Raw genomic sequence first — 25,269 nt, 5'->3', positions numbered from 1 at the left:
GTAAAGGATAGAAAAATATAAATATGAAATTATGTACTATTTTTAAGAAGGCTTTACTTTATGGCATTCCCAGAAATTAGAACCTTGACATACCTATAAGGCTCAGTACAATATATCTGGCATATCTACCAAGGTCTAACTTCAGGTAACCCAAGAGATGTGAAATTTGGCTTTTTAAAAGTGTTTTAGGGACGCCTGGGTGGCTCAGTCGGTTAAGTGTCTGCCTTCGGCTCAGGTCATTGATCTCAGGGTCCTGGGATCAAGCCCCGCATTGGGCTCCCTGCTCTGCGGGGAGTCTGCTTCTCCCTCTCCCTCTGCCTGCCGCTCTGCCTACTTGTGCTCTCTATCTCTCTGTCAAATAAATAAATAAAATCTTTAAAAAAAAATAAAAGTGTTTTAAAAAAGGAGATTGGAACAGGTTTATAACTTCAAGTCCTCAGGAGAAGAAACAATAGTCCTTTCTTCTCTTTCTCCATTTTCTTAAAATGGTATTTCCTTTTTTAAAATTTTAATTTCAACTATATTACAAACTCTCTTCCTCCATTCCCCATGATGTCTTTCCCGCCCCCCCCCCCCCCGCATGATGTCTTGAAATGATCAAGAGTCATGCGGTCTTGCTTCTGGGGTCCACTCCTGGATCTGCTACTTGGGCAAGTTGTTTAATTGCTTTATGCCTGGTTGCTTTATCTGCAAGTGAGGATAATAATGAGGCCTGGCCTGCCTGGTTACTCTCAGGAATAAATGAGATAATACAGTGAAACACTTGGCACACATAGTAGGTACTCAATACATGTAAGCCCAATTATTTGAGTGTATTGTTATTATGTCTGGAGTCTCAGCTGACTCCCACTTTGCTATTGTCTTTGCAAAATCATTTAACTTCATTCTTCTCAAAAGCTAGGAGGACTCCTTATCGTTCTAAGTTCTGGTTTTGATTAGCTGGGGTTTGGGACACCTTGATCTTCCTTCTACTTTCATGATAGCTACTCTGTCAGTCCAGAGAAGCTCAATTCAGTTCATTCCAATCCGATCTAATCCAATTCAGTTCATCTTGTCAATTGAATTTAGTGCAACTCATTCATTTCATTTATTCAAAAATATCTCCTGAGGTCTAAGTCATCTATAATACTTGCCAGACCTAAGTCAGAAACAAGGCATGAGAATCCTTGTTTTTAAGGGTTTTACAAATATGAATGCTTTCTGTAGCTTCACATCTTTCTTAGTGGAGAGAAAATAAGAAAGGCTATCCCTTTAGGGGTTTAAAGGACTTTTCCTTTAAACAATCTAGATGTAAACAACATCTAGCCAATTCCAGTTGCTGGGAAATGCAGTTCTGATATGTAAGTGGTACTAATTATTCCTACTCAAGGGGTGGGGGGCGGTTCCTAAAGGCTGACACATCTTCCCTGGAGGCTGTAGCAGACAAGTTATTCAACTTTGCTGAAAACAAGAGGGTGGCTATTGCAGGGCACAAACAACAACAAAATAAACAAAGACTGGGATTTTCTATTTAGTCAGAAGGAATTGATTTTCCCATAATGATTGTTGGAAGGGAGACAACTTAGAGTAAGACAAAGACAAAATTAGATGGGTTGCAGATCAGTAGCCGATTTTGATTGCTTATCTTGAAGGCAGAGTTAGAAAAGTACAGTAAATGGGGAGGCAGGATGTCTGAAACATCTTTGAATTTATTTTTCTATAATCATTCATTCATTTCATCTCTCTTTTTTTTAAAGTTGGGGATCAACAAACAAAATGGTAAATTCAGCTTAATTCTAGGAAAAGTTGCCTAGATCTAACTGGAGCCTATTTACTTTGTAAAAGAATAAATTAACTGAATGTTTAAATAAGTTTCTCTGAAGGAATTATTTATTTTAGAAACATATGGCTTTAGATCCAAAGATCTTCCGGGCATAATATGATCTCAGCTCTTCCCCACTCCAGGCACTTGAAACAAATAAATGAATAAAAAGTTAATTCTGTTTGAAAAGACTTCAAGTGACTTAAGTAATTTGTATTTCTTAACTACAAACTAAGGCAGGGTCTAATCTGTTCCAAATTCAGTTATGGAGATTTTTGAAGCCTTTTATTGCAACCCAAACAGTTTCTATGAACTATACCTTGGTCCTTTTTTTTTTTTTTCCATCTTGGTCCTTTTTACCCAAACTTCCACAGATTGTTAAGAGAGAACTTCATTTTCTTCCTATTAGATAATATTTCTTGAATTTGAAGATCTAGAATGGAAATGCTCCAATTTTCTCCCACCCTCACCTGAGTGTATCCTTGGCACATTTCTAGAAACGAAATTGATTTAGCAGCAATACTGTTTCCTTCAGGAGAAGAAACCCTTTCTTTGATTTGCTGCTTTGTGCCTCACTCTCCAGGTGTTCTTCCCACTTACCATGCATTCTCCTTTAGTGTACCATATACTTTAAGCTTTTAAAAATATCTAGCACAGGTGTCAGCTTTTCAAGGAAGTGCCCTATGTTTAATCCCAAGCATAGGGATTCGTCCCTTCAAAGAACTTAAACTGTGCTCCAATTTTGTTCTGCTTATTCTATTCTTATGTCATCACATGATAAAATGAAAAGCCTTCTCTTTTTCTGTGAATGTGTATGTGTGTGCGTTTACCCTCTTCAGCTACGTTAAGAGTTCATGTGTCAGGGCTGCATTGTTGGCTCTTCTATCCCAGCAAATGGCTGTATACACAGTAAGTGTTCAATAAAGGTGTGTTGCTGGAGTAGCAGGTTGTGCATGATGTACTGCTTGGTTTAGGGTCTCAACGATTTTTCTGTGAAGATGCTGAACTCTAGGTTTTGATAATCTCTTGGCTTGTTTTCTGTCTGGTACCACTGCTTGCTCTCTGTTGCTGAAATTACTTAAGTCAAATGGTCAGGACTGTAAATACACAGGGAGAAGGTCATTTTGTCTCTATTCTGCTCAGGAGAAAATAAATCTGTTCTTTTCCTGTGATCTAACAAACTGAAGCAGACCTGGGAAGCATCCTTTCAGTTGTAATTGTATTTCCACCTGCTTTGCACACCATATCACAGTTTTTAAAAAACAGTTAGGCTTGACAGGAAAAGCAGTTGTTAGTGGCCTTACTTTGCAGGTGATAGAGCCATTACCATTCACCAGACCAATATTTAGGACAGGCGTACTGAATTATTTAAAACTAATAATGCACATGGAAAACATTAAAGTAAAAAATGGGATGAAAAACCTCACTGTGATAACATTTATTTCCTCCTGGCTTGTCCAACTGTTCCCTTTGTTCAAGGGCACACAAAGAACCTCAGGGATGATAATCCTGGTATACCAGACTGCTTTCTTGCTTTCTTCAACAACCCACTCCCCCTCTGTTTTGCCTGGTCAAGAACATAGTGGTGAGATAGACTTTGAGCATGACAGTGTGAGGAGCTATGCTGACCTGCTCTGTAGTGAAACTGGTGAAAATAATCAAAACAAAGGAAACAACAACAAAAACTGTTCAGCGCCTTTGGAAATGCTCCTAAGGGCAAAGAGCAAAGAGGGAAACATGTATTTAAGAAAACCTATGAAAAAGGCAAGAGTCTGTAGCATTTAAACCCAAATCATTGCTTTTCTCTCCTCTTCTCTTGTCTCCCATCTCAGAAAGGTAGAGACTACTCCAGATTGTTGCAGCCAAGAACATGGGTTCCTTCTCCTTCCAGCTCCAGCTGGAGGACCCTCTTGCCCAGAGGAGCAGGACTTCAGCATATCTTACTCTGTCTCCAGGTGCCTGTTGCTGAGGCTATGTCCTGGCAAATGCAGTTAGGAAGTGGGGCTTTTATCTTCTCGTCAAGCCACACTTATGTGTCAGATGCTCCATCTTGGGTGTAGCCTGCTGAGAATTCTGGGTCCCCAATAGCTCTTGCCTGTGCACATGGGGTGGTGGTTCCATGGGAGAAGAATCAAACTGAGAGGATCTTAGGTGGCTACCCTATCTTTCACCAAGTCCTTAACTCCTAGAAGGAGGATCTCAGAGAGAAGTTGCCATTGAATCCACTTCTGGTTCCAGTGCCTTGACTGAGATTTTGTCTAGGGAGGTAGGGGGAAAGCAGACTACAAAACAGATATCTGGTATTCTCTTCCCAAAGGAACGGACTTCATTTGCAACGGAGCATGGAGCAGTTTAAGCCTAAGAGCATTCTCAAAACCAGTAGAGATGTGGTAAAAGGCAATTGGGAGATTCATGGATCTAATAAGTATCTAATGTAGTCTGGCTAGTTTGCAGAAAGAACTAGGAAAATAAGACAGCTGGAAGAAGCCCTCTCAGGGTCAGAACAAATATCAAACACTGACCTCAGAAATGATTTCTTTGTAGGAGCCACAGTTTGATTAGTCTGTAAAGAAACTTAGGTCTCCAGGGAATTGCTGAAAAGCATAACATTGTCAGCTTGCAAGTCGTACAGGTTAACATCTTGTTGTGTTCAGGGAAAAGTGAAAGAGAGCCCTCCCACTACCACTTTCCTCCCAGGGTGACTGTGGGTATATGCAGAGCTGTGCCTCCCTGAGAACACTAGAGTCTTTGACTAAAATCACCCAGGCAGTCACTAAATAAACAAATAGCAAGCCATGGAGGGAGAATCAGTACCCAGAATGCTACAGTATCTTTTCTAAAGTATCAAATTTCCAGCCTCAAATTATGAGGCATACAAAAAAACAGGGAAGTGTGACCCATTTGCTGGAAAATAAGGCAAGCAATAGAAATTGACCCCGAGAGTGACAAGATGCCAAATTTAACAGAAAAAGATTTCAAAGTCATTTATATGATTATTATAAATATGTTCAAAAAAGTAAGAGAAAGCATGATGAAGGCCATAAAGTACAATGACAATGTCGCATCAAATTGAGAATATTAATAAAGAGAAACTATTTAAAAATATATGCATTTTAGAGTTCAACAGTACCGGTGAATGAATGTTTTTTAAAAATTTGAGCGTCTCCACAGTAGATTTAAATCTGCAGAAGAATTAGAAAAAATAGATCAATAGAGATTATTCAAACCAAAGAACAGAGAGGAAAAAGAATGAAGAAAAATGAAAAGAGCCTTAGAGAAATATGAGCCCAAAGAAGGGACACCAATATGTGTGTAATGAGAGTACAGAAGATGAGAGAGAAAAAGAAGAAGAAAAAATATTTAAAGAAATAATGGGCAAGAACTTCCCAAATATTTTGAAAAACAATATCCTATACAGTTAGTAAGCTCCATAAACTCCAGTAGGATATATGCACAGAGACCCATAAACAGATACATTACAGTAAAAATGCTTAAAGTCAAAGAAAATGAGAAAAACCTTGAAAACAAAAGAAAAAGTGACATTACTTGCAACAGAACCTCAATAAAACTAGCAGCTCACTCCTCATGGAGGCCTGGGATTGTGGGATAACACATTTATAGTGCTCAGAGGAAGAAAACCTGTCAACCAAGAGTACTATATCTAGAAAAGCTATCTTGCAAAAATGAAGGCAAAATATTTTCCAAGATAAGTAAAAACTGAGAGAATTTGTTGGTAGCAGACCTGCCTTACAAGAAAAACTAAAGGAATTGATCCAGGCTGAAGCAAGTGGCCCTAGATGGTAAATCAAATCCACACAAGCAAAGCACTAATAAAGGTAATTATGTAATTATAAAAGATTCCACAAATGCATATATTTTTTCTTTTTTTCTTGTAACTGATAGGAATAGAGCTTTATAGGTGTAACATTCTCTCTCTCATTCTTCCTCTTACTCTGGAATTAATCTAACATAAACTCAAAGCTGATTCTGATAAGGGATATATGGTAAACTTTAGAGCAACTGCTTTTAAAAAAATCTCAAAAACATAGTGAAAGAGATCATTAAAGAAATTAATAGGCTCTTTAGAAAAGATCCACTTAATATGAAAGACAGTTGTGAAGGATGAATAGAGGAACAAAAAAGACATATAGAAAACAAAAAGTCAAATGACAGATATAAATCCAACTATGTCAATAATATTAAATGTCAATGAATTAAACAACCTAATTACAAGACAGAGATTGTCAAATTGGATATAAAAAACACGACCTAACTATATATTCTAAAGAAAACAGATTACATTCAAGGACAAAAATAGATCGACAGTAAAAATACTGGAAAAGATATGTCTTTTAAAGAGCAGCCACAGGAAAGCTGGAGTGGCTATCCTTATATCAGGTAAGAGACTTGAAAACAAAAAATGTTAGTAAGACATAAAGAGGGATATCTTATGAGGATAACAGTTTCAATTATCAGGAAGATATAACAATTATAAACATATATGCACTGAATAACACGGCACCAAAATACATGAAATGAAAACTGACAGGAATTAAGGGAGAAATAGAAGATTGAATAATAATAGTTGAAGACTTCAAAACCCTACTCTCAATAATGGATAGAACAGCTAGACAGGTCAACAACTGTATAGGACACTCGAACAGCACTATTAAAAATTAGATCTAACAGACATGTACAGAACACTCAACAACAACAGGTACAGATTCTTCTTCAGTGCATATAGAACATTCTTCAGGGTAGATCATATGCTAGGCCATAAAGAACATCCTCAATAAATTTGATAAGTTAGAAATAAAGTATGTTGTCCAACCACAGTGGAATGAAATATGAAATCAATAACAGGAAAAAAACCGGGAACTCAAAAATATGCCAAAATTGAAGAATGTATTACTAAATAGCCAATGTATCATAAGTAAAAAGAGAAACAAAATACTTTGAGGTGAATGAAAATCAAGACATAGGATAGTAATACTTGTGAGATATAGCTAAGACAATTCTTCTAGGGAAATTTATAGCTGTAAATGTCTATATTAAAAAAAGACGTTAAATAAGTAAACTTCCACCTCAAGACAATGGAAAAAGAAGAGCAACGTAAACCTAAAGTGAGAAGCAAGAAAATAATAAAGAGTACAGCAGAAATTAATGAAGGCGAGAATAGAAAAAAATGAAAACTAAAGCCGATTCTTTGAAAAGATTTCAAAAAATGGGCAAACTTCAGTGAGAATGACCGAGAAATAAAGAGAGGACACCAAATTACTACAATCAGAAATGAAGGAAGGGACATTACCATTGACTTTATGGTCATAGTAAGGAATGCTATGAATAAGTGTACATCAACAAATTAGATGACTTAGAATAATTGAGAAATTTGTTAGAAAGGTGTAAGTCCTGAAACTGACTCAATAGGAAATAGAAAATCCAAACAGATCTATATGAAGTAAAGAGATTGAGTTAGTAGTTAGAAAAAAAAAAAAAAAAACAACAACAACAAAACCCAAAGAGTATTCCATACCCAGATGGCTTCATTACTGAGTTCTATCAAATACTTAAGGAAGGATTAATACCAATTATTCACGAAATCTACTAAAAAATTTGAAGAGAACATTTCCCAACTCATTCTATGAGTGAGGTCTTACCTTCATATCAACACCAGACAGACATCACAAGAAAAGAGAACTACAGACCAATTTCTCAAAGGAGTATGGATGTAAAAATCCTTTAAGAACATACTAGCAAACCAAATCCATGTAAAAAGAATTATACATGGTGATTAAGTAGGGTTTATCTCAAGGATGCACAGTTGGTTTAACATCCCAATGTTATAATGTCATACATAATAGCAAAAGGATAAGAAAAACTATATATTTCAACTGATACATAAAAAGGTTTTGATAAAATCCAACATCCTTTTTTGATAAAAAAATATTCAACAAACTAGGAATAGAAGGGAACCTCCTCAACACAATAGAGTGCATCTATGAAAAATCTATAGCTAACATCATACTTAATGGTAAAAAAACTAGATGCTTTTCCCCAAGATCAGGAGCAAGACAAGGATGTGTACTCTTGCTACCTCTACTTTAAATTGTATTGAAGATTCTAGGTGGGGTAAGTAGGCAATAAAAAGTAATAGAGACATGCAGAGTAGAAAGGAAGAAGTGAAAAATATTTCCATTCACAGATGACATGTTATTGTCTATAGAAAAATCCTATAGAATCAACTAAAAACCTGTTAGAACTAACAAATGAGTTCAAGTAAGGTTACAGGTTACAAGATCAATACATAAAATTCAGTTGTATTTTTATATACTCGTAATGAACAAACTGAAAATAACATTAAAACAATTTCATTCATTGAAGTATCAAAAAGAATAAAAAACAGTAAATTTAATAAAAAGTAAAAATGTGTAGCTTGGAAAACTATAAAACATCACTGAAAGAAATTATAGAAGATCAAAATAAATGGAAAATCATCATGTTTATGAATCAGACTTCACATCATTAAGATGGCAATAATCCTCAAACTGAGTTATAGATTCAGTACAATCTCTTATCAGAATCAGCTCATTGCTTTGTAGAAATTGACATGTTGATTCTAAAATTCATAAGGAAATACAAACCAAACAATCCGGCAAAAGAACAAAATTAAAGGACTCGTACTTCCTGATATCAAAACTTACAAGAAAGCAATACTGAGAAAGACAGTGTGGTACTTACGCAAGGATAAACATACAGATCAATGGAACAGAACTGAGAGCCTGGAAAGAAATCTATGCCTCTATGGTCAGCTAATTTTCAACAAAGGTGCCAAGACCATTCAATAAGGAAAGAGTAGTCTTTTCAACAAATGGTGCTGGGGCAACTGGTTATCTACGTGCAAAAGAACGAAGTTGGACAATTACCTAATACCATATACAAAAATTAATTCCAAATGGGTCAAAGGTCTGCATGTAAGAGCTAATACTCTAAAACTCTCAGAAGAAAGTATAGGAGTAAATCTTTATGACCCTGAATTTGGCAAGGGATTTTTGGATATGGATATGATACCAAAACACAGATAACAAAGGTTTAAAAATATATATTGGATTTTATAAAAATTAAAACCTTTGTACTTCGAAGGATACTATCAAGAAAGTAAAATGACAATTCACTGATTGGGCCGAATATGCAAATTACACATCTGATTAGGGACTTGTTTCTGGAATGTACAAGGAACTCTCACAACTCAATAATAAAAAGACAGCCCAATTAAAAAATGGGCAAAGAATCTGAATAGATATTCAATAAAGAAGAGATACAAATGGCCAGTAAGCATATAAAAATATGTGCAACATCACGGCTCATAAGAGAAATACAAATCAAAACCACAATGAGATATCACTTCCTACTCACTAGGATGGCTAGAATAAAAAATGTCAGGTAACAGCAAGGATTGACGAGAATGTGGAGAAATAGGCATCTCACACATGGGAATGTAAAATGGCTCAGCCACCTTGGAAAACAGTTTGGTGGTTCCCCAATGTATTAAACATCAAGTTACCATATGACTCAACTATTCCAATTCTAGGTATATACCAAGAAAAATGAAAATGCATGTCCACACAAAAACTTATACACAAATGTTTAAAGTAGAATTTTTTATAATAGCCATAAGGTGAATAATCCAAATGTCCATCAACAGACAAATGGTCAAACAAAATGTGATATATCTATACAAAGGAATATTTTTCAGCCATAACAAGAATGGAATTTTAATACCTATTATAACTTGACTGAATCATGAAAATATTAAGTGAAAGAAGCTGGTCACAAAGACCTCATATAATTCCATCCATATAAAAGTCCATAATAGAGAAATTTAGAGACAGAAAGTAGATTAGTGGTTGTTCAAGTCTGGGTGGAAGAGGGTAGGGAGGAGAGTGATAGCTGAAGGATAAAGGATTTTCTTTGAGGTAATAAAAATGTTTTGAAATTGACTCTGGTGATGGTTGTACATATCTGTGAATATACTAAAGACCACTGGAATTTATACTTTGAATGACTTGTGTGCTTGTGTTCTATCTTAATAATGGTGTTTTTCAAAAGCAGGCAAAGGTAAAAGGAAAATAGCAGTAGAATTCTAATGCTCATAATATCTGGAAGGTGTTCCCTTGGGCTTGAGGAGAGGCAGAGGGGGTGGTGGAGGATTGTCTGTTCTTTGTGGGAGTAGAGAGGTATGTTTTATCAGGAAGCCAGACATAGAAACTTGTAAATTGTGGGTTTAGGGTTTTTGGCTTTGGAAATAGAGGCTAGACAATACCTTTAATTACCGACATGACCTTAGGCAAGTACTTTCATCTTGCTCTGCCTCATTTTTCATTCCTAAAACAAGGGGAGAGAGGAAGTGTACGGTCTCCAAAGTTCATTTAGCATAAAAATTCTCTGATTTGAAGAGCAAAGCAGATTTGCACAGATGAAGACTTGACAGAATTTTAAAAAGAGGGGAAATAGTTTTTGGTGTCTACCACATACATTGAGTTGTATATATTACCTTTCTCAACTCTCCAGCTCCTCTGGGTATGTATGGAGGCCCATTTGCCAAAGCATAATCTTGGTTAGCTACATCTCACTAAATCAGAGTTTCCTAAAGTATGTATTTTCTAAAGGAATATATTTTGAAAAATGCTAGAGCAAAGGGCTAGCCTTCAAAAGCCAAGATATTTCTCTTCCAAGAGGATTTTATATTTCAACTGCAGAGTCTTAGAAGTTAAGGAAATATTGAAGGCTCCCAGAATTACTTTATTACTGGTGGCATTGCAACAAGTATCAGGGGAGATACTGTGGGTGAACTGAGCTGGCTTGGTGCTTTCCAAATCATATTACATAAGATGTGGACTAGTTAGAGCAGGTCGGCCCAGAATTCAAACCACATCCAGGATGAGACAACAGAAGTACAGTTCCTCAAATCTAGAAGAAATTTTAGAGAAGAGGCCGTGAGGTCATATAAGATAACTAAGAATTTTTTTTTTTTTAAACTCTGTGGAGATTTCGTAACATCGGCAAGGTTCATTCTCATTGCATGAAGACAGTTTAGAGAGTATCTACAGAGCTCTCCAATCCTTCATCAAGCACTCCATTTTCACATAGCATTCACTTTTGTTAAGCCTTTATACCTACAGGAGATGACCTACTCAACCTGCTGACAGTTAATTATTTCTGAGGGACTGTCTTCATAGAAAATGTGTAAAGGGCAACAGAGAGTGGGAGTTAGCCCCACTAATCATCTCTCTCACAGGCATACACAAATTGCTTAAATGGCTCTTGAACATTATTAGACAACTTCTGGTTATTTTGCAATTTATCGCTGGAAATGGCCATTGACATTTACTTTTCAGTCCTCCTATTTATTCATGACCTTGCTCATTCATCTTCTGTCTGTGTGTGTCCTTTCTATTGAGTAGTTACTGAGTACCCACCCCTGGATGGCTGCAGGAGAGGGATGGAATGCTGGCCCTCAGAGAGCTGACTGTATTTGAGAGAAAAGATAATATGTAAGTTTTACATTATGGATAACTCCAGAATTGTACCTGTATAAGCTTAGATGAAGAGTTTAGATTGTTTTGCTTTAGAAGTTCTGAGCACAGGGGGGCCTCTTTGTCTTTTTTTCATGTTTAGTACAAAGACTGGGCATCTTTAAATTAGGTTTATCAGGAATATTAATTTCATTTCTGACACTGAGAAGCTAAATAACTTTGGGTTAGTTCTTCAATTACATTTATTTCCAAAATGGGAACAGTAATAGCTATAGTACAAGACTGTTTGGTGAGATAGTATGAGAAATAAACAGCATGGTGATATAGTAGGACTTCCTAGATGTTTGTTAAATTTGGTGTTTCCTTCTAGTTTTTACTTGCTTGAAGGGACTGTCATTTATTACTTCATGTATTTGTTTGTTTTAGGATTTATTTATTTGAGAGAGAGAGAGAGAGAGAGAGTGCAAACTTGAGCAGGGAGGGGCAGAGGCAGAGGGAGAGGGAGAGAGAGAATCTTAAGCAGAATCCCTGCTGAGCGTGGAGCCAGACATGGGGCTCCATCCCAGGACCTTGAGATCATGACCTGAGCCAAAATCAAGAGTCAGTCGCTTAACCGACTGAGCCACCCAGGTGCCTCGATTCATTCATGTATGTATTAAGTATCTACTCTGTACCAGGAACTATTCTACATGCTGGAATCCTTGCCATCGTGAAACTTTACTTCTACTTTCTAGTGGGTGAAAATAAATATGTAACTAAAAACACTCAAATTGCCGTAACCTTATGAAAGAAAAGGGTACTAGGCTAGGGGTTTGCTGCTATAGCAGAGTGGTCAAGGAAGACCTCTCTAAGGAGGTAGCATTTTGGTAGACACTGGAAAGATGAAAGACAATGGCGGGGCGGGCGGGGGGGGGAAGACATTATAGACAACGAAATGCAAGTGAAAAAAAGACTTAAGTTGGGAAAGAGCTTGGTGTATTGGAAAAGCAGAAAGAAGCCCGAGGTAGCTAACATTAGTAATGATGGGCAAGTGGTACATGATATGCACTATGCCTGTGGAAAGACAGGCAGAGGTCAGATCGTCATGGAGTGCCTTGTAGCTGTGGCAAAGCATAGAAGCTCCAGCAAGGAAGGGATTTTGTTTGTTTTACTCAATACTGGATCTCTTGCACCTAGAACAGTCCCTCCCATAGGAAGTAACATGAAACATGGGTTGAAAAAATTTTATTACAAGTGCAATTCTAAGTAATTATATGTCATGTTCTTTAAAACTTTAGCTGCTGTGTGAAGGCTGGATTGTAGCTTTGAGTGGAACCAGGGGATAGAAGAGGTAGGGACTTCTGCAGTAGTCCAGGTGAGGGACGATGGTGGTTTGAGCTGGACTGGTAGTAGGGAAGAGAAGAAATGGAGACATTTGTGCTATATTTTAGGGGCCAGATCTCTAGCACTTGGTGTTAGATTAGATTTGGGTGTGTGTGGGGACTGGAGATAGATGCATTTCTATAGACGATGAAGCTTGCGAGAGGAGATTCTGAGAGGTTTAGGGAAAGTGATTAATTGTACTATTTTCTACTTGTTTGGTTTAGAGATGCCAGTAAGGGATCTAAGTGGGGATGTCAAGGTTTCAGCTGGATATCACTTGCCTGGTGCTTAATGAAGAGGTTTTAATTGTAGGTGAAGTGGTATTTAAAGCCACGGACTGGATGATATCCTTGCAGAGAGTATACAGATGCATGAGAGAAGAGTGTCCAGATGAGGTCTGGGGACCTCCAACATTTAAAGATGGGGCAGCAGTAAAGAACTCAGCACAGATCCAGGTCTGGCATGAGATGTAGGGGGAAGGCTAGTGTGGTGTCACAGAACCTGGAAGTTCAAAGAGAAAACTTTCAAGCAAGAGGATGGTCAACTGTGTGGAGTATTCCTGAGAGGCATGTAACATGTGGATAGGGGAGTGGCCATTGATTACGTCTGGCACCTCAATTGTGTGGCATTCCTCTTATATTCAAATTTTTATTTTTTATTTGAAAAATGATATAACCACAGTATAAAACATACAGAAAATAAAGAGAAGTTTATTGGTACCTAGGACAAGAAAATTTTCAGTGGTTCCTTTGGGAAGAGAGCCAGATTGAGTGGGTTGAATAATGAGTGGAGATTCCTGAGAAGAGATGGCATAGTAAACAAATAACTAAATAACAGTCCGTTTCCTCTTGAAATCCCACTGAGAAGACAGTAAGCCGTTTTTTTAAAGGCTTTTTATAAACCCACAAAGCCTCCTGGGAGCTGGTGAGAAATGTAGACTTTCAGGCCCCACCGCAGCCTTACTGAACCAGAATCTGAATTTTCCCAATATATTCTTCTGATTTGCTTACACATTAAAGTTGGAGAAGTACTGACTTGGCAGACTCTAGAAAATGGAATCCTAAACCGATGTGATTCACACCGCACGGTCCCTAAAACACTCAGGAATTGGAGGCATTGGTGTCCCTGGAAGTGGGAGTGGGGAGGAAACAGGGTCAGGTGGCTAACTAAAGAGGATTGGTCGAAAGATGAAGAGGCAGCCATACTTCCCACTGGGAGCAGTCAGGCAAGTGCTTCTGTCCCCCAGAGCAAAACAGCAAAGGTTTATTCTTAACAGAGAGTAGAATAGATAGTTTCTGGACTGGAGGACCCCCGAGAATACTGATGGCGGCTGAGGCCCTAGCCCTTTTCCTTAGCTACCAGAATGCTGGCATAGGGCTTCACCCTTCGGGTAGAAGCTTGGGAAAATCTTATCCAGGGAATTTGACCAACCCAAGAGTCAAGATTTAGATACTGACTCAGCGATTTCCTATCTTAATAACAGCCAGTTGTTTGTGTCTTTCCCTTGCTTCCTCCCTCCTTCCCTCCCTCCCTCTTTCCTACTCCTTCCCTCCTTTCTTCTGTCCTTCCTTGCTTCCTTTTATGCTTTTGCTCTTCCCCTGGAATCTTACTGGAGAGCTCTGCTTCCAGAGCTACTTTGTAAATTTCCTATCTGGCTATCATAACTGTTTGTTCTTTTTCCTCTTGTCTCTAGTATATGTTTGGAGGAATCGGATGCCATTCCAAGACTGTATGTTCTTACTGAAGGAGCTCAACAGATTTTCACATTCAGGGTCCTGATAAGCAATTTTGCTACTGTATGTGGAATCTCACATGACCCCTTTGCTGTTCACCATTTTGTCATATTTGCTTTCATTGCCTTTTCAGTTTGTTTTTGAAATTAAAAATGTATTTCTTGTTGCATTTTCCAGTCTCTCCCCCACCTCCCATATATTTGCTTAGAGAAATTCTACACAGCTTGCTCACAAAACAAACACCAATTAAATGAAGGTTTCTTTTGTTCTTGGCCTTGACCAGAGATTACCTTTGGTGGGTGTATGGCAGTGGCAAGGGTTTGGACTGACTCTTGATACTTGCTCAGGAGTTACCTGAGGATGGCGTGATCATTCTTTTTCATTCACTTTGTTTTTCAGTTCTAAAGCTAACATAGGCATGCAAAACAGCTTGAAATTCACACAAAAAGAAAATTGCTTACAAGTTCAGGAACACTGAAGAATTCCTTCTTAGCGTCCCCCTTTTGCCAAAGTTGAAATTTTTAAGTTGTGTCATTTTCAGAAGAGACATCGGGGCTTTGTCGAGACTAAGTCTATATGATTACCAGATTTCAGAGACGACACTCAGCTTCTCCGGGGGAAGCTGGCATACACAGTCTGTTGATTTATATACTCCTTCAACCTACTCTCTCCTGGTATCCACATAATAGCATTCGTGAACACAGCCGCTTTGGGGAAAATTATAAAGTTGGCAAAGAAAACAGTGCAGACTAAGTTTTCCCTTTTGGTGCCATTTTCCACCTTCTGTATTATTCTCTTCTATCTCAATTCACAGGACCCGGTCCCTTGCATTTTCACAATTTGAAAACTTCTAGTCACATTTAAATATTTGGACATCAGTCAATTACACCTTACCATACATTTGCTGGTGTTCATTTGCCATTCTCTTTTATTTGAGGTCCGCGTTCTCCTTGAAAAATAAAGCTACGATTTTCTGACCTTTTAAAGATTAGACTGCTGTGGAAGTGGCCCTGCCTAACTCCTGAAATCAACCCTAGGTGGTCAGAAGGGCAAATCTAGATGGGACAGGCAGATGCCCAGCTTCTCACCCACTTGTCTCTGGCACGAAGCACGCAAGCATCTTCTCACTAGATTTGACTGGGCATCCGTTTCTTCCAGTTCACACAACCTGTGATTTCAGATGGCAACTTGCAAGTAATTGTCAAATGACCGAGTTGGACAATGACTACTCTGGGTTCCCAGCAGGGATTTTGATTTTTGTGGGTAAAAGTGAGGATAAACAGTATTGTCATTATTTCTTTGGTGTTCTTCTCTTTGCCAGCTCCCCTGTTGATTCCTTTTTTCCCTGAGAGCCTAATACAGTGCCTTGTACAAATATAATCAAATATTTGCTGTTGAAAGAAAACCATGAAAAATGAGCATCTTTACTTTGGTCTCAAAAACTGAGTAATACTGAAGTAACATACTTGAGGTTGGAGAAGATAATAGTATTGGGTAGGAGAATAGAAGACCTATCTGGGAATAGAAAATAGTGTATGAGGGAAAGAATTAAGGGCATGGAAGATGAGAGACAGGACAGGAGAGCTAATCTGAGGCCAAAACATAGGAGACCTTAATGTCCAACTTAGGACTTGGGACTTTTGTCCTGACTCTGGATATTAGAGCCCACAGGGGAATTCAATGAGAGCAAGAGCTCAGAGCCAGGAGCTGGGAGGGCAGATGATGGAAGGCACAGAAACCGTTTAGAAACTGTTACTGTGAGAGTAAGGAACACACAAGTAGAGGCAAGCCTGTCTTCCAGGGATGTGATCTGTCACCTGAACCAAAATTTAGGAAACTTTCTCAGAAGGGACAGAATATTTTAAACTGGAGCCACTCCTGAAAAATCTAATGTTCCAGGCTGTGGCCCTTTCTTATGAGGGGCTTTTCTTTTTCATGCCCTTCTTCTTCTGGGAGGACTGTGGATGAAATGTTCCGTGGCCTCCCATCAGCCCTCATCTGATGATGGGATCTCCCACAAATCTTTGTTTAAAACCCCTTTGCAAATTGAAAATAACAAGAGAGAGGGGTATCTGTGTGAGGTTTCCCATGCTGTATTTCAAAACAAAACTGTCTACTGAGCCTACTCCCACCCCTACCCCCCAAAATCCCACAACTGAAATCACAGGAGTTGAGGAATTACATACCTGCTGGACTCTGAGACCTAGAAGAAGCTTATTGGCTTTGGGAAGATTGGTGCCTGAAGATGTTTGTCACATCGAAGCATTTTAGAATTGAATGAAACTTTGGCATTATTTTACTTCAAGTTTCTACCAATGTACTGATGAATTTTCTTTCTGCTGCCCTCTATTAATCTCTCTTAACTTAGTTCGCTTAAACTAAGCTGAGCTTTTTGCGTTACTATTTTATAGAGGTTTTCATCAAGCTTGGCATTAGGGGGATACAGAAATTGGCTCATACTATTTTCCACTATTTCTAACATAGCATTCTGTAAAAGCTCAGTGTAAGCTCTTGCCGAAAAGGTCTGGGAGAAGTGATGAAAAGAGTGGACTCAAGCTACTCCTAAGGCTAAAAATATCATTGAGTTCAAGGCTTTGGCCAGGGTTTGGTTACTTTATTTTATTTTTATTTTTTTGCACATCACTTGAAGATTTTAGATCAGTTGGCATATCCCATAGGAAAGAACAAGTTAATGACATGTTCAGGTCAAAGACACAAAACATGCTCTGAGATATTTCAGGGGGAAGTCAGATTAAGAACAAACATTCAGATCTCATTATAATCAGATCCTAAGCAATTAAAAATAATTACTCTCTTTCCTAGCTGACCCTGTGGGATATATAAGCTAGAGTCTAGTCAAAATAAAGCTAAATTGGAGAGTCTAAATCTAACAGCTTTAAAAAAAGTATAGTCCAATCAACCATAGTGACTAGATAACCCAATTAATGGCTGTGGGGAGGGATAATCAAAAGTTAAATGAATTTCCCATTTATTGCCAACATGTCTTGCTTCTGAAGCTTAGGCTTCTTTGGTAGAGGACTTGGGTGAGGAAGGACAGCTCTCACCTTTAGGGTAAACAAGGGATTTTATCATCACCAAGCTAGTGGAATTTTGCTGTCTCAAACCCCTACTCTTCAATTGCTGATAATGACTCTAAATTATAGCTCTCAGCCAATTCTCAGGGTAGAGTTCATCTTGTATTTTAAAGGATTCTTTCCCTGCAATATAATTTCGACTTTTTCCCTTTCAAGGTACTGCATTATAGAGCTCTCCCTTTAGTCATTTTTCCAATTCCTCCACAGGGAATATAAACCTCCCTTACCCCCAGCCCAATTAAATTCCAAATGTTGGACATACATATACCGTTTCTCACTAAAGTAGGTGCAAGATTTTGTTTTGAGAGAAAGGATTGTGTATTCATTAGCATGAAAACTGTGCTGTTTGTTTCTTTCAAAGAAATATCTAAACAAGACAGTAGGAGTGTGTGGATATGGGCACCAGGGGTAAGCTTCACAGTGGGACGTTTGGTTTGATATCCAGATAGAACTACAGTAATCAAAGCACATCTGGGGAGCACAGGAAACCTCACATTCAGGGTTTGGAATCTGACCTTAATTGGCAAAAATTATACTTCTTTGAACATTTCTGCCTGGCTTAAAGTGATTTTGTTTAGGCAATGTCATTTATCTTTTCAATATTCTTGTTAGGTATAGAGAGGCAAGTACTATTACTTATGTCAGGAGAATTGAGTGACGTGCTTAGAATACAGAATGTTCAACTTTTTAACTTAGGAGATTTGTTTCTGATCTTTGTATTTTTCTGAATAGATTAATTGATTCTAGAATGATATACAGGCATTTTCTTAAAACAAACACATAAAAAAGGCAAGGAAAATAAGAAAACTATCAAATCCTATAGTAGTTCACCGCAGGGAGGGCAATGATCATCTTTTATAAGAATCTTTTCCTTAGTACTGAGGAATGGAGCAAATACACAGATGTAATTCCCCCTGATTTATTGTATCATTTGTTCTACATGTAATTGAGGGCACAGAACATACATTGCATTGAACCCGTCACAATAAAGAATACAAAAGAAATTTTCACAAATGAAAAAATAAGGACAAATTAAGAAAGTAAGTGTGAAATGAACTGTACTAGCATTCAGATTAAATAAAGATGAAGTGGTTAGGGAAGACTTCATTAAGGAGGCAGCCTTGGAGCAAGATGATGATAAGTAGGTAGGATTTCAAGAGGCAAGAAAGAAGAAACTGAGGCTAGTATAAACAGGAGGCGGAACATGAAGACACAGGGAGGCAGAAATGTACAAACTGAGCTTAAGAGCGAGTCTTCCTCAGCCTTGCAGAGTGGACGGCTCCTGTTGGAGGGCAGTGAGAGGCAGTCAGAAAAATGAGCCATTGAGTGATTTTTGAATGGGGGAATCATAACTTCGTGGCAATGGTATTTTATGGAGAAAAATTCAATGACGGTGTGCAGGCTGGTTTGGAGAAGAGAGAGATCAATTGACTGAGGAGTCAACTGGAGATAAAAGGAGATAAAGTAGGACATAATTATACAATCCTGGCTTTAGATATTCAGGACCCAAACTGATGACAGCAATAAAGAAAGAATTACTGATGGGGTACCTCGGTGGCTCAGTCGTTTGAGCTTCTGACTCTTGATTTCTGCTCAGGTCATGATCTCAGGGTTGTGAGATCAAGCCCCCTGTTGGGCCCCACACTCAGCGGGGAGTCTGTTTGAGATTCTCTCCCTCCCTCTCCCTCTGCCCCTTCCCCCACTCGCATGTGCACGCTCTCTCTCTTTCTCAAATAAATAAAATGAATCTTTTAAAAAAAGAATTACTGGTAGTAGCAATATGAAGGGAGTATATAAAACTGATTGGATATGGGCAATCAAGAAAGTGAGCCATCGATACTCAACAAATCCAGAAGTCAGGAGTGGTTTTTACTAGTCTTGTAATCCATTGTTTTAATCTTTCCTTTCATCCCCTCAGTCTAAGTAACACCAGTTTCCACGTGGCTATAGTCTTCGTAACCATCTTCTTTATGAGAAACACTACATTCTTAAACAGCAGCTTCTTAGGCATAAAGCCCTGAAAACCCAGCCCAAGATTTGCCTGCAGCTGATACTGAGCACTGAATTGGGAGTCAGGAGGTCCAGGTTGCAGTTCAGACTTGACAAGGGATTCATTCTGGTGGCTGGTGTTGGATAGACCAACCTTTGGAGTAGCCTTTCTTAGAGTGTGTTCTGCAGAATGTTAATCCCAGAATATGCTTTCAGAGGAAGAAAAATGCACAATTAAACTTGTTTACAAACATCTAAAGCTCCATTTCCCTTTTGAAGATCACAGAACTTAATTGGCACAGTAAAAGTCTTCCCTTTTGACCCACAGTGCTGATACATCCCTCAGAACTAAGGAAAGACTAAAGTAGCTCCTAGCTAAACAATAATCTGTGATTCTGGAATAAGGAGAGTGATCTAAACCAAAGCAGCAAAACAAGGAATAAAAGGGAAAGGGAGAAGTTAAAACAAAAAAAATATGTAATTAGATAATTAAAAGTAAGGGCGGGTCATTTGAGATTGCAGTGAGATACAGGAAGTTGATATGAACAGAGGGGTCAACACATGCCTATAGTAAGATCTCAATGCAGACCTCCCTGAGTCAACAGGGACCAGCAGTGGACCCTTTTCTCCCCTTAGTATTGTGGTCATCTGACCCTGCTGAAGAAAAAGATAGCTGTATCTGTGCGGTCACTTAGAGCTAAAATTTCCGATTTTGAATGGGTGTTTCACGTTCTCCTTAGAAATTGTAACTCCAGGAAGAATAAAACAAGATCCAAGTGTCCTTTCTAGATTCACTGACTGTCTCCAGTTGAAACTGAGTTTCTAGGATAAGTCAAATCAAAACTCCTCTGACTGTGGTCAGAATGAAACTTCCCTGAGTTCTTGGCAAATATTGAAAGCCTAAAAGAACACATTTTCTTACTCAGAAAGTAAGTGCACAGAGAGTAAGTGCTCCAGCCACGGGGGGAGGAGGAGATTATTCTTAAGTAAGCAGGAGATTATAAACTATCTCAGAGTTACAAAGATCTCTATATCAATTGTTGAAAGCATTCTCATACCTCTTGATCCATTTGGTCCTCATGAATGCCCTCTGTGGTGTTTTTTTCCTAGTGTTTGACAGATGACCACAGCAACGACAAGCATTACCACCACCACCTGAGAGGCATTGCCCTAGGGGTTAAATTATCATTGTCCCATATAGTCCTTACAGAAACTCTTTGAGAAAGGCTAACATTACAGTTTCCATTATACAGCCAAGAGCCCATGTGGTAGAGCAGTCATAGCCTGCGTTCGGACTTGAGTCTCTTGGATTCTAAAGACTATACTATACCATCTCTGACGTGTCAAAAACAGTAAAAGCCCGCCTATGAATATTGCCTTAGGTTTCCCTCCATTCCTGCCCCAGCTCACCTAGTTCAGTACTTTCTCCATGGTGCCATGTTGTTTCAGGCTGCCTCAACCCCACTTAGACCAGTAAGATTTAGCCGCTTTTACCTATAGTCTAGATCAGAAGTGGCTTAAGAGATAGCCTGTGGGTCAAAGTGGGCCTATCTTCTGTTTTTCTGTGGCTCATGAGCTAAGACTATTTTTCACCTTTTACATGATAAAAAAAAAATATTTTGTGACACGCGACCATGATATAAAATTCAAATTTTAGAGGCGAAAATAAGTTTTTGTTGGAACACAGCCATGCTTATTCATTTCCGTTTTGTCCATGGCAGATTTCGTACAACTGTGACAGTTGAGTACTTGCAGTAGAGACTTATGGCCCATAAAGCCTAAAGTATTTATTACCGGCTCTTAACTGAAAAACTGCTGACCTCTGGGCAAATTCTAAGGGACATCTTTGTTTGTTTGAAGAGGAACAAATGAAAGGAGTCAGAGGCTTTCATTAAACACAGCACAGAGAAGAGGTAGGAACCCAGGCTCAAGTTTGGATTCCAGGTGTGCCATCTAGGAGCCACAGGGCTGACAACATCCAAGCTATTGAACTTTTGGGCTCCTTGGTTTATCTCATGTGAAAAATGGAGCAATAATACCAAACTTGCAGTTCTGTTGTGAAATTTTCATAAAGTATTTTGTGTAAAGCTTCAGGCAAATGGTATGGGCCCTTCAGTAAATGGAATGTACCTGTCTGTTGGTGGTGCTTTCCTGTTGCTTTGGTGTTAATATTAACATGGGCAGATGGTTGGGAATTAGAAATCTCTTGTGATAGCTGGCATATATATAAAATGAAAGTGCTGCGAGGTAGATGGAATGATAGGATAAATTGTACATGGTAAGATGTAGCTGTTGTTTACCCCTGGGTGAATCTGACTAACAATGAACCTGTGATGTGTTGATGGGTTAAGCAGTTTCACTCACTGAAGCCCGACTATTCTGTCTACCTCCATCTGATGTGATCATCATTAAAGTCAACACCCAAATGCAGAAGACTGCAAGGTGAATTAGAAATATGTAGTTGAATAAGCCATTTCATCTTTCCTCTGCCAGTGTTCTAGATAAACCCAATCCAGTTCTTAAAAAAAAAAAATAATTGTTCTTGCATTCTAACTCAACATCTGAGTTCTAGTTCACTTGGCATTTTATCTGCTCTTCGATGATGAACAAACTAACCTCAAAAATATCCTCAAATAATTTTTTTATACCTAACCACTAAAACAACATTTATATATTTCCTCTATATACCTTGCCCAGAAGATTGCAAAGCTGAACTCTAGAATGAGTGTGCAGAGAAAAGAATCTTCTCAAGGTTAGATAAACTCTCAAGCAACTGTACTCACTCTTGGGTGGTTTGTGGGGTGCGGGGGGATGCCAATAACAGGGAAATATTTTCTTTCCCCTTCTTAGTTTTATGCAACTTTGTCCTCTAGTATAATACACCTAAGGAAGGGGTTCACCCAGAGCTAGCCTTTGTCAAGAGTGACAAACACACGCTCTCCTACAATGTCTTTCTCAGTTGCAAAGTGCTCTTGGGCAGAGACATGTTTTAGTCATTTATATCTTAGTATGAATTATTTTTAAAAAATCATACTCCTGCTCCTCCCACACTATGCACACATACTTCCTGAGGTTTGAGGTTTGGGAATGGATTTTCTTTCTTTCTTTTTTTTTTTTTTCCTCCCTTCTTCCCTTCTTTTCTTTCCTTCTTCATGTTTTTTTATGCAGAACGAAAAAAAAAAATCTCTCTTCTGGTAAAGAGATGTCAGAAAGTCGATGGCCCAGTGCAGAAGGGAGTTTAGGATGGATGAGTATCACCCTAAAATTAAACCTTGTTAGGGGTTGTCTGCTCTAGCAGTTGGTTGGCCCTGCTTGGCTCATCCAGAAACATTGGAAGAAGTAAAGAGGTAGAAATGGCTATGTTTGTGAGGGAGCTGTATCTTATAGTGTTAAAAATAATCCAACCAGGGCACCTGGGTGGCTCAGTCGTTAAGTGTCTGCCTTCAGCCCAGGTCATGATCCCAGGGTCCTGGGATCGAGTCCCGCATCGGGCTCCCTGCTCCGCGGGGAGCCTGCTTCTCCCTCTCCCACTCCCCCTGCTTGTGTTCCTGCTCTCGCTATCTCTCTCTCTGTCAAATAAATAAATAAAATCTTAAAAAAAAATTAATCCGACCAAACTGGTTGTATTAAAACCACTTTAGAAGTCAGGAACCTGAGGTTCAGAAGGGGTTAAGCAATTATTCCAAAGTTGCTTAAGAGCAAGTGGCTTCTTACAGGAGCTCAGGTGCATTGACCTTCTCCTATGTTTGTGATGACCTAATAAACCAGACTGTGCATTGGCACATTCTTCCCCATAATCAGGAATAGTTGTGTTATTGGAAGCAATGTAGCCAAAACACAAAGCTGACTAGTTATTTTCTCTGCCACTGCAGCTGCCTCTGGATAGGAACTGAGGACTTGAGATGTCCAGGGGAAAAGTAGCAAGCGTAACTAACCAAGTGTGTGACCATTTGTCTCTGAGTGACAATCTGAAAGGCACCACCATGTTTGAGTGTAGCTTTGGTAATTGTGAACTGAAAAGTTGACCATACTCTGAAGTCAAATAAGAGTCATCCTTAGCTTTATGGGACCAAGAGTGAAACAGGCTTCCAGAATAATGGCTTCTCTTTAAAATCCTTGGAATAAATACACAGACTATATCTACAACTTCTGAGCCTAACCACTTGCTCGTACTGAGGGGAAGTAGAAATTGGACAGTCAGAATAGGGTTTGGGGGAAAGAACAGTAGACTATGAGTCAAAAGACCTGATTTCTCGTTTTGGCTGTGCCTTGACTCGTAAGAGATCAGACAAATCTCTTGAGTCTCTGGACCCCAGATTGCTCATTTGTAAAATGAAGAGATACAGTGAAATGATGTCTAAGATCTTGTCCAACTCTCAGAGTCCATCGACTTCTTATTAAAATAGTTCAGTGAAATTCTGAAGTTGTGACTCACATTTTCCCAGCTGTAGGAAAGATGATGCTATATTTTTCCTGCTCACTCTGCCTCCCCTTTTCTTTCTCCCATTCTTCACACCCCTTCCCCTCTCCTCCAACTCCCTGTTTCCCCAGGAAGCAGCACTCAGTTCAGGAATTATTTGCTGGTGCCTCCAAAATGACAGTGACTCGTGCCTTTTTGAAATTCAGCGTCTTTAGGAGACACATTGTACATGCCACTTAAATCACGACTGTCTCTCTGCCTCCAATTCCAGGTCTTTAAAGTTTCTAGTTTTTCAGGGCACCTGGGTGGCTCAGTTGGTTAAGTGGCTGCCTTCGGCCCAGGTCGTGATTCCAGGGTCCTGGGATTGAGCCCCACGTCGGGCTCCCTGCTGAGCAGGGAGCCTGCTTCTCCCTCTCCCTCTATCTGTTGCTCCCCCTGCTTGTACTCTCTCTCTCTCTCTAATAAAAAATAAAAAAAATCTTTAAAAAAAAGTTTCTAGTTTTTCTTAGTTTTACTTTTCCAATTCCACCAAAGACAGTATGGAACCCAAGAGCAAATGTGTTGAAAAGACTCAAACATCTTCTTTTTGCCTTTGCATTGAGCTTTCCACATTGCCCTTTTCTGGCAGCTGCTGAGACAAACTCTAAGATCCTGGGAGAGCTGCAAGCGGGGATGTTAGACTGGGGGAGTCTGTTTTACTCAAGCCTTTGGTCAGGGCAGAAATAGTTCAGCCCGACAGTTATCAGCCTAATGTGAAAATAGTAATAGCATGCAACACACAAATCCAGTGCCACCGTTGTTCCCGCTGCCTCTGATACTCACAGTTCAACGGCATTCCTGGGGAGGTCGGAGGGAATCTCTGTCACCTTGCTCTCTTGGCAGAGGAAAACCCTGTGAGAGCAGTGACAGATCCGATGATGACATCCTGAGCCTAAGCTCAGGAATGCCAGCAAGGTGACCAGGAGCAAGGCCATACTTATTCATCCATCCACCTGCTTTCTTCCTGCATCTGCAGAGAAGAATCTCCACAGATTTCAGAAGCTCCACACAGCGCCCTTATGAGAAGAGATCTGCCAGGGTCACGTGACCCAGCAGGGGATTTTTTTTTTTTTTGGGGGGGGTCACTTCCAGACAAATAGCAAAATTCCTGCGTGTCAGTAGTGATTTCCGGGGCAAGATAAGCTACTCCCTTATCCTTCTCTATTGGATTTCTTCCACCCTGACCCAAGGAAGACAGGAAATAGAACCTTGATGCATGTCTGGAATAGTTTACATTAATTATACCATAGAAGTGTCCCTGCTGATCACTTCTCTCTTCAAGAAAATGATACGATTG

At 39.1% G+C, this 25,269-nt stretch overlaps 1 protein-coding gene across 5 annotated transcripts in view; it reads right to left on the bottom strand.

Annotated features, from left to right (window-relative positions):
- The window catches only part of FSHR (follicle stimulating hormone receptor), a 166,546-nt gene extending 141,639 nt beyond the window's left edge, over positions 1 to 24,907 (bottom strand). For all 5 annotated transcript variants that reach the window (XM_028104017.2, XM_088026205.1, XM_028104019.2 and 2 more), the window contains exon 1: positions 24,756 to 24,907. In XM_028104017.2, the coding sequence (XP_027959818.1) occupies positions 24,756 to 24,907 (152 nt within the window). The remainder of the gene's footprint in view (positions 1 to 24,755) is intronic.
- Between the last annotated feature and the right edge of the window lie 362 nt (positions 24,908 to 25,269).

This window comes from Eumetopias jubatus, unplaced genomic scaffold (assembly GCF_037043125.1).
Source record: "Eumetopias jubatus isolate StellerSeaLion01/CBP00866 unplaced genomic scaffold, mEumJub1_p1.0 scaffold_9, whole genome shotgun sequence".
NCBI lineage: Eukaryota > Metazoa > Chordata > Mammalia > Carnivora > Otariidae > Eumetopias > Eumetopias jubatus.
This window is presented reverse-complemented; position numbering and strand designations above follow the sequence as displayed.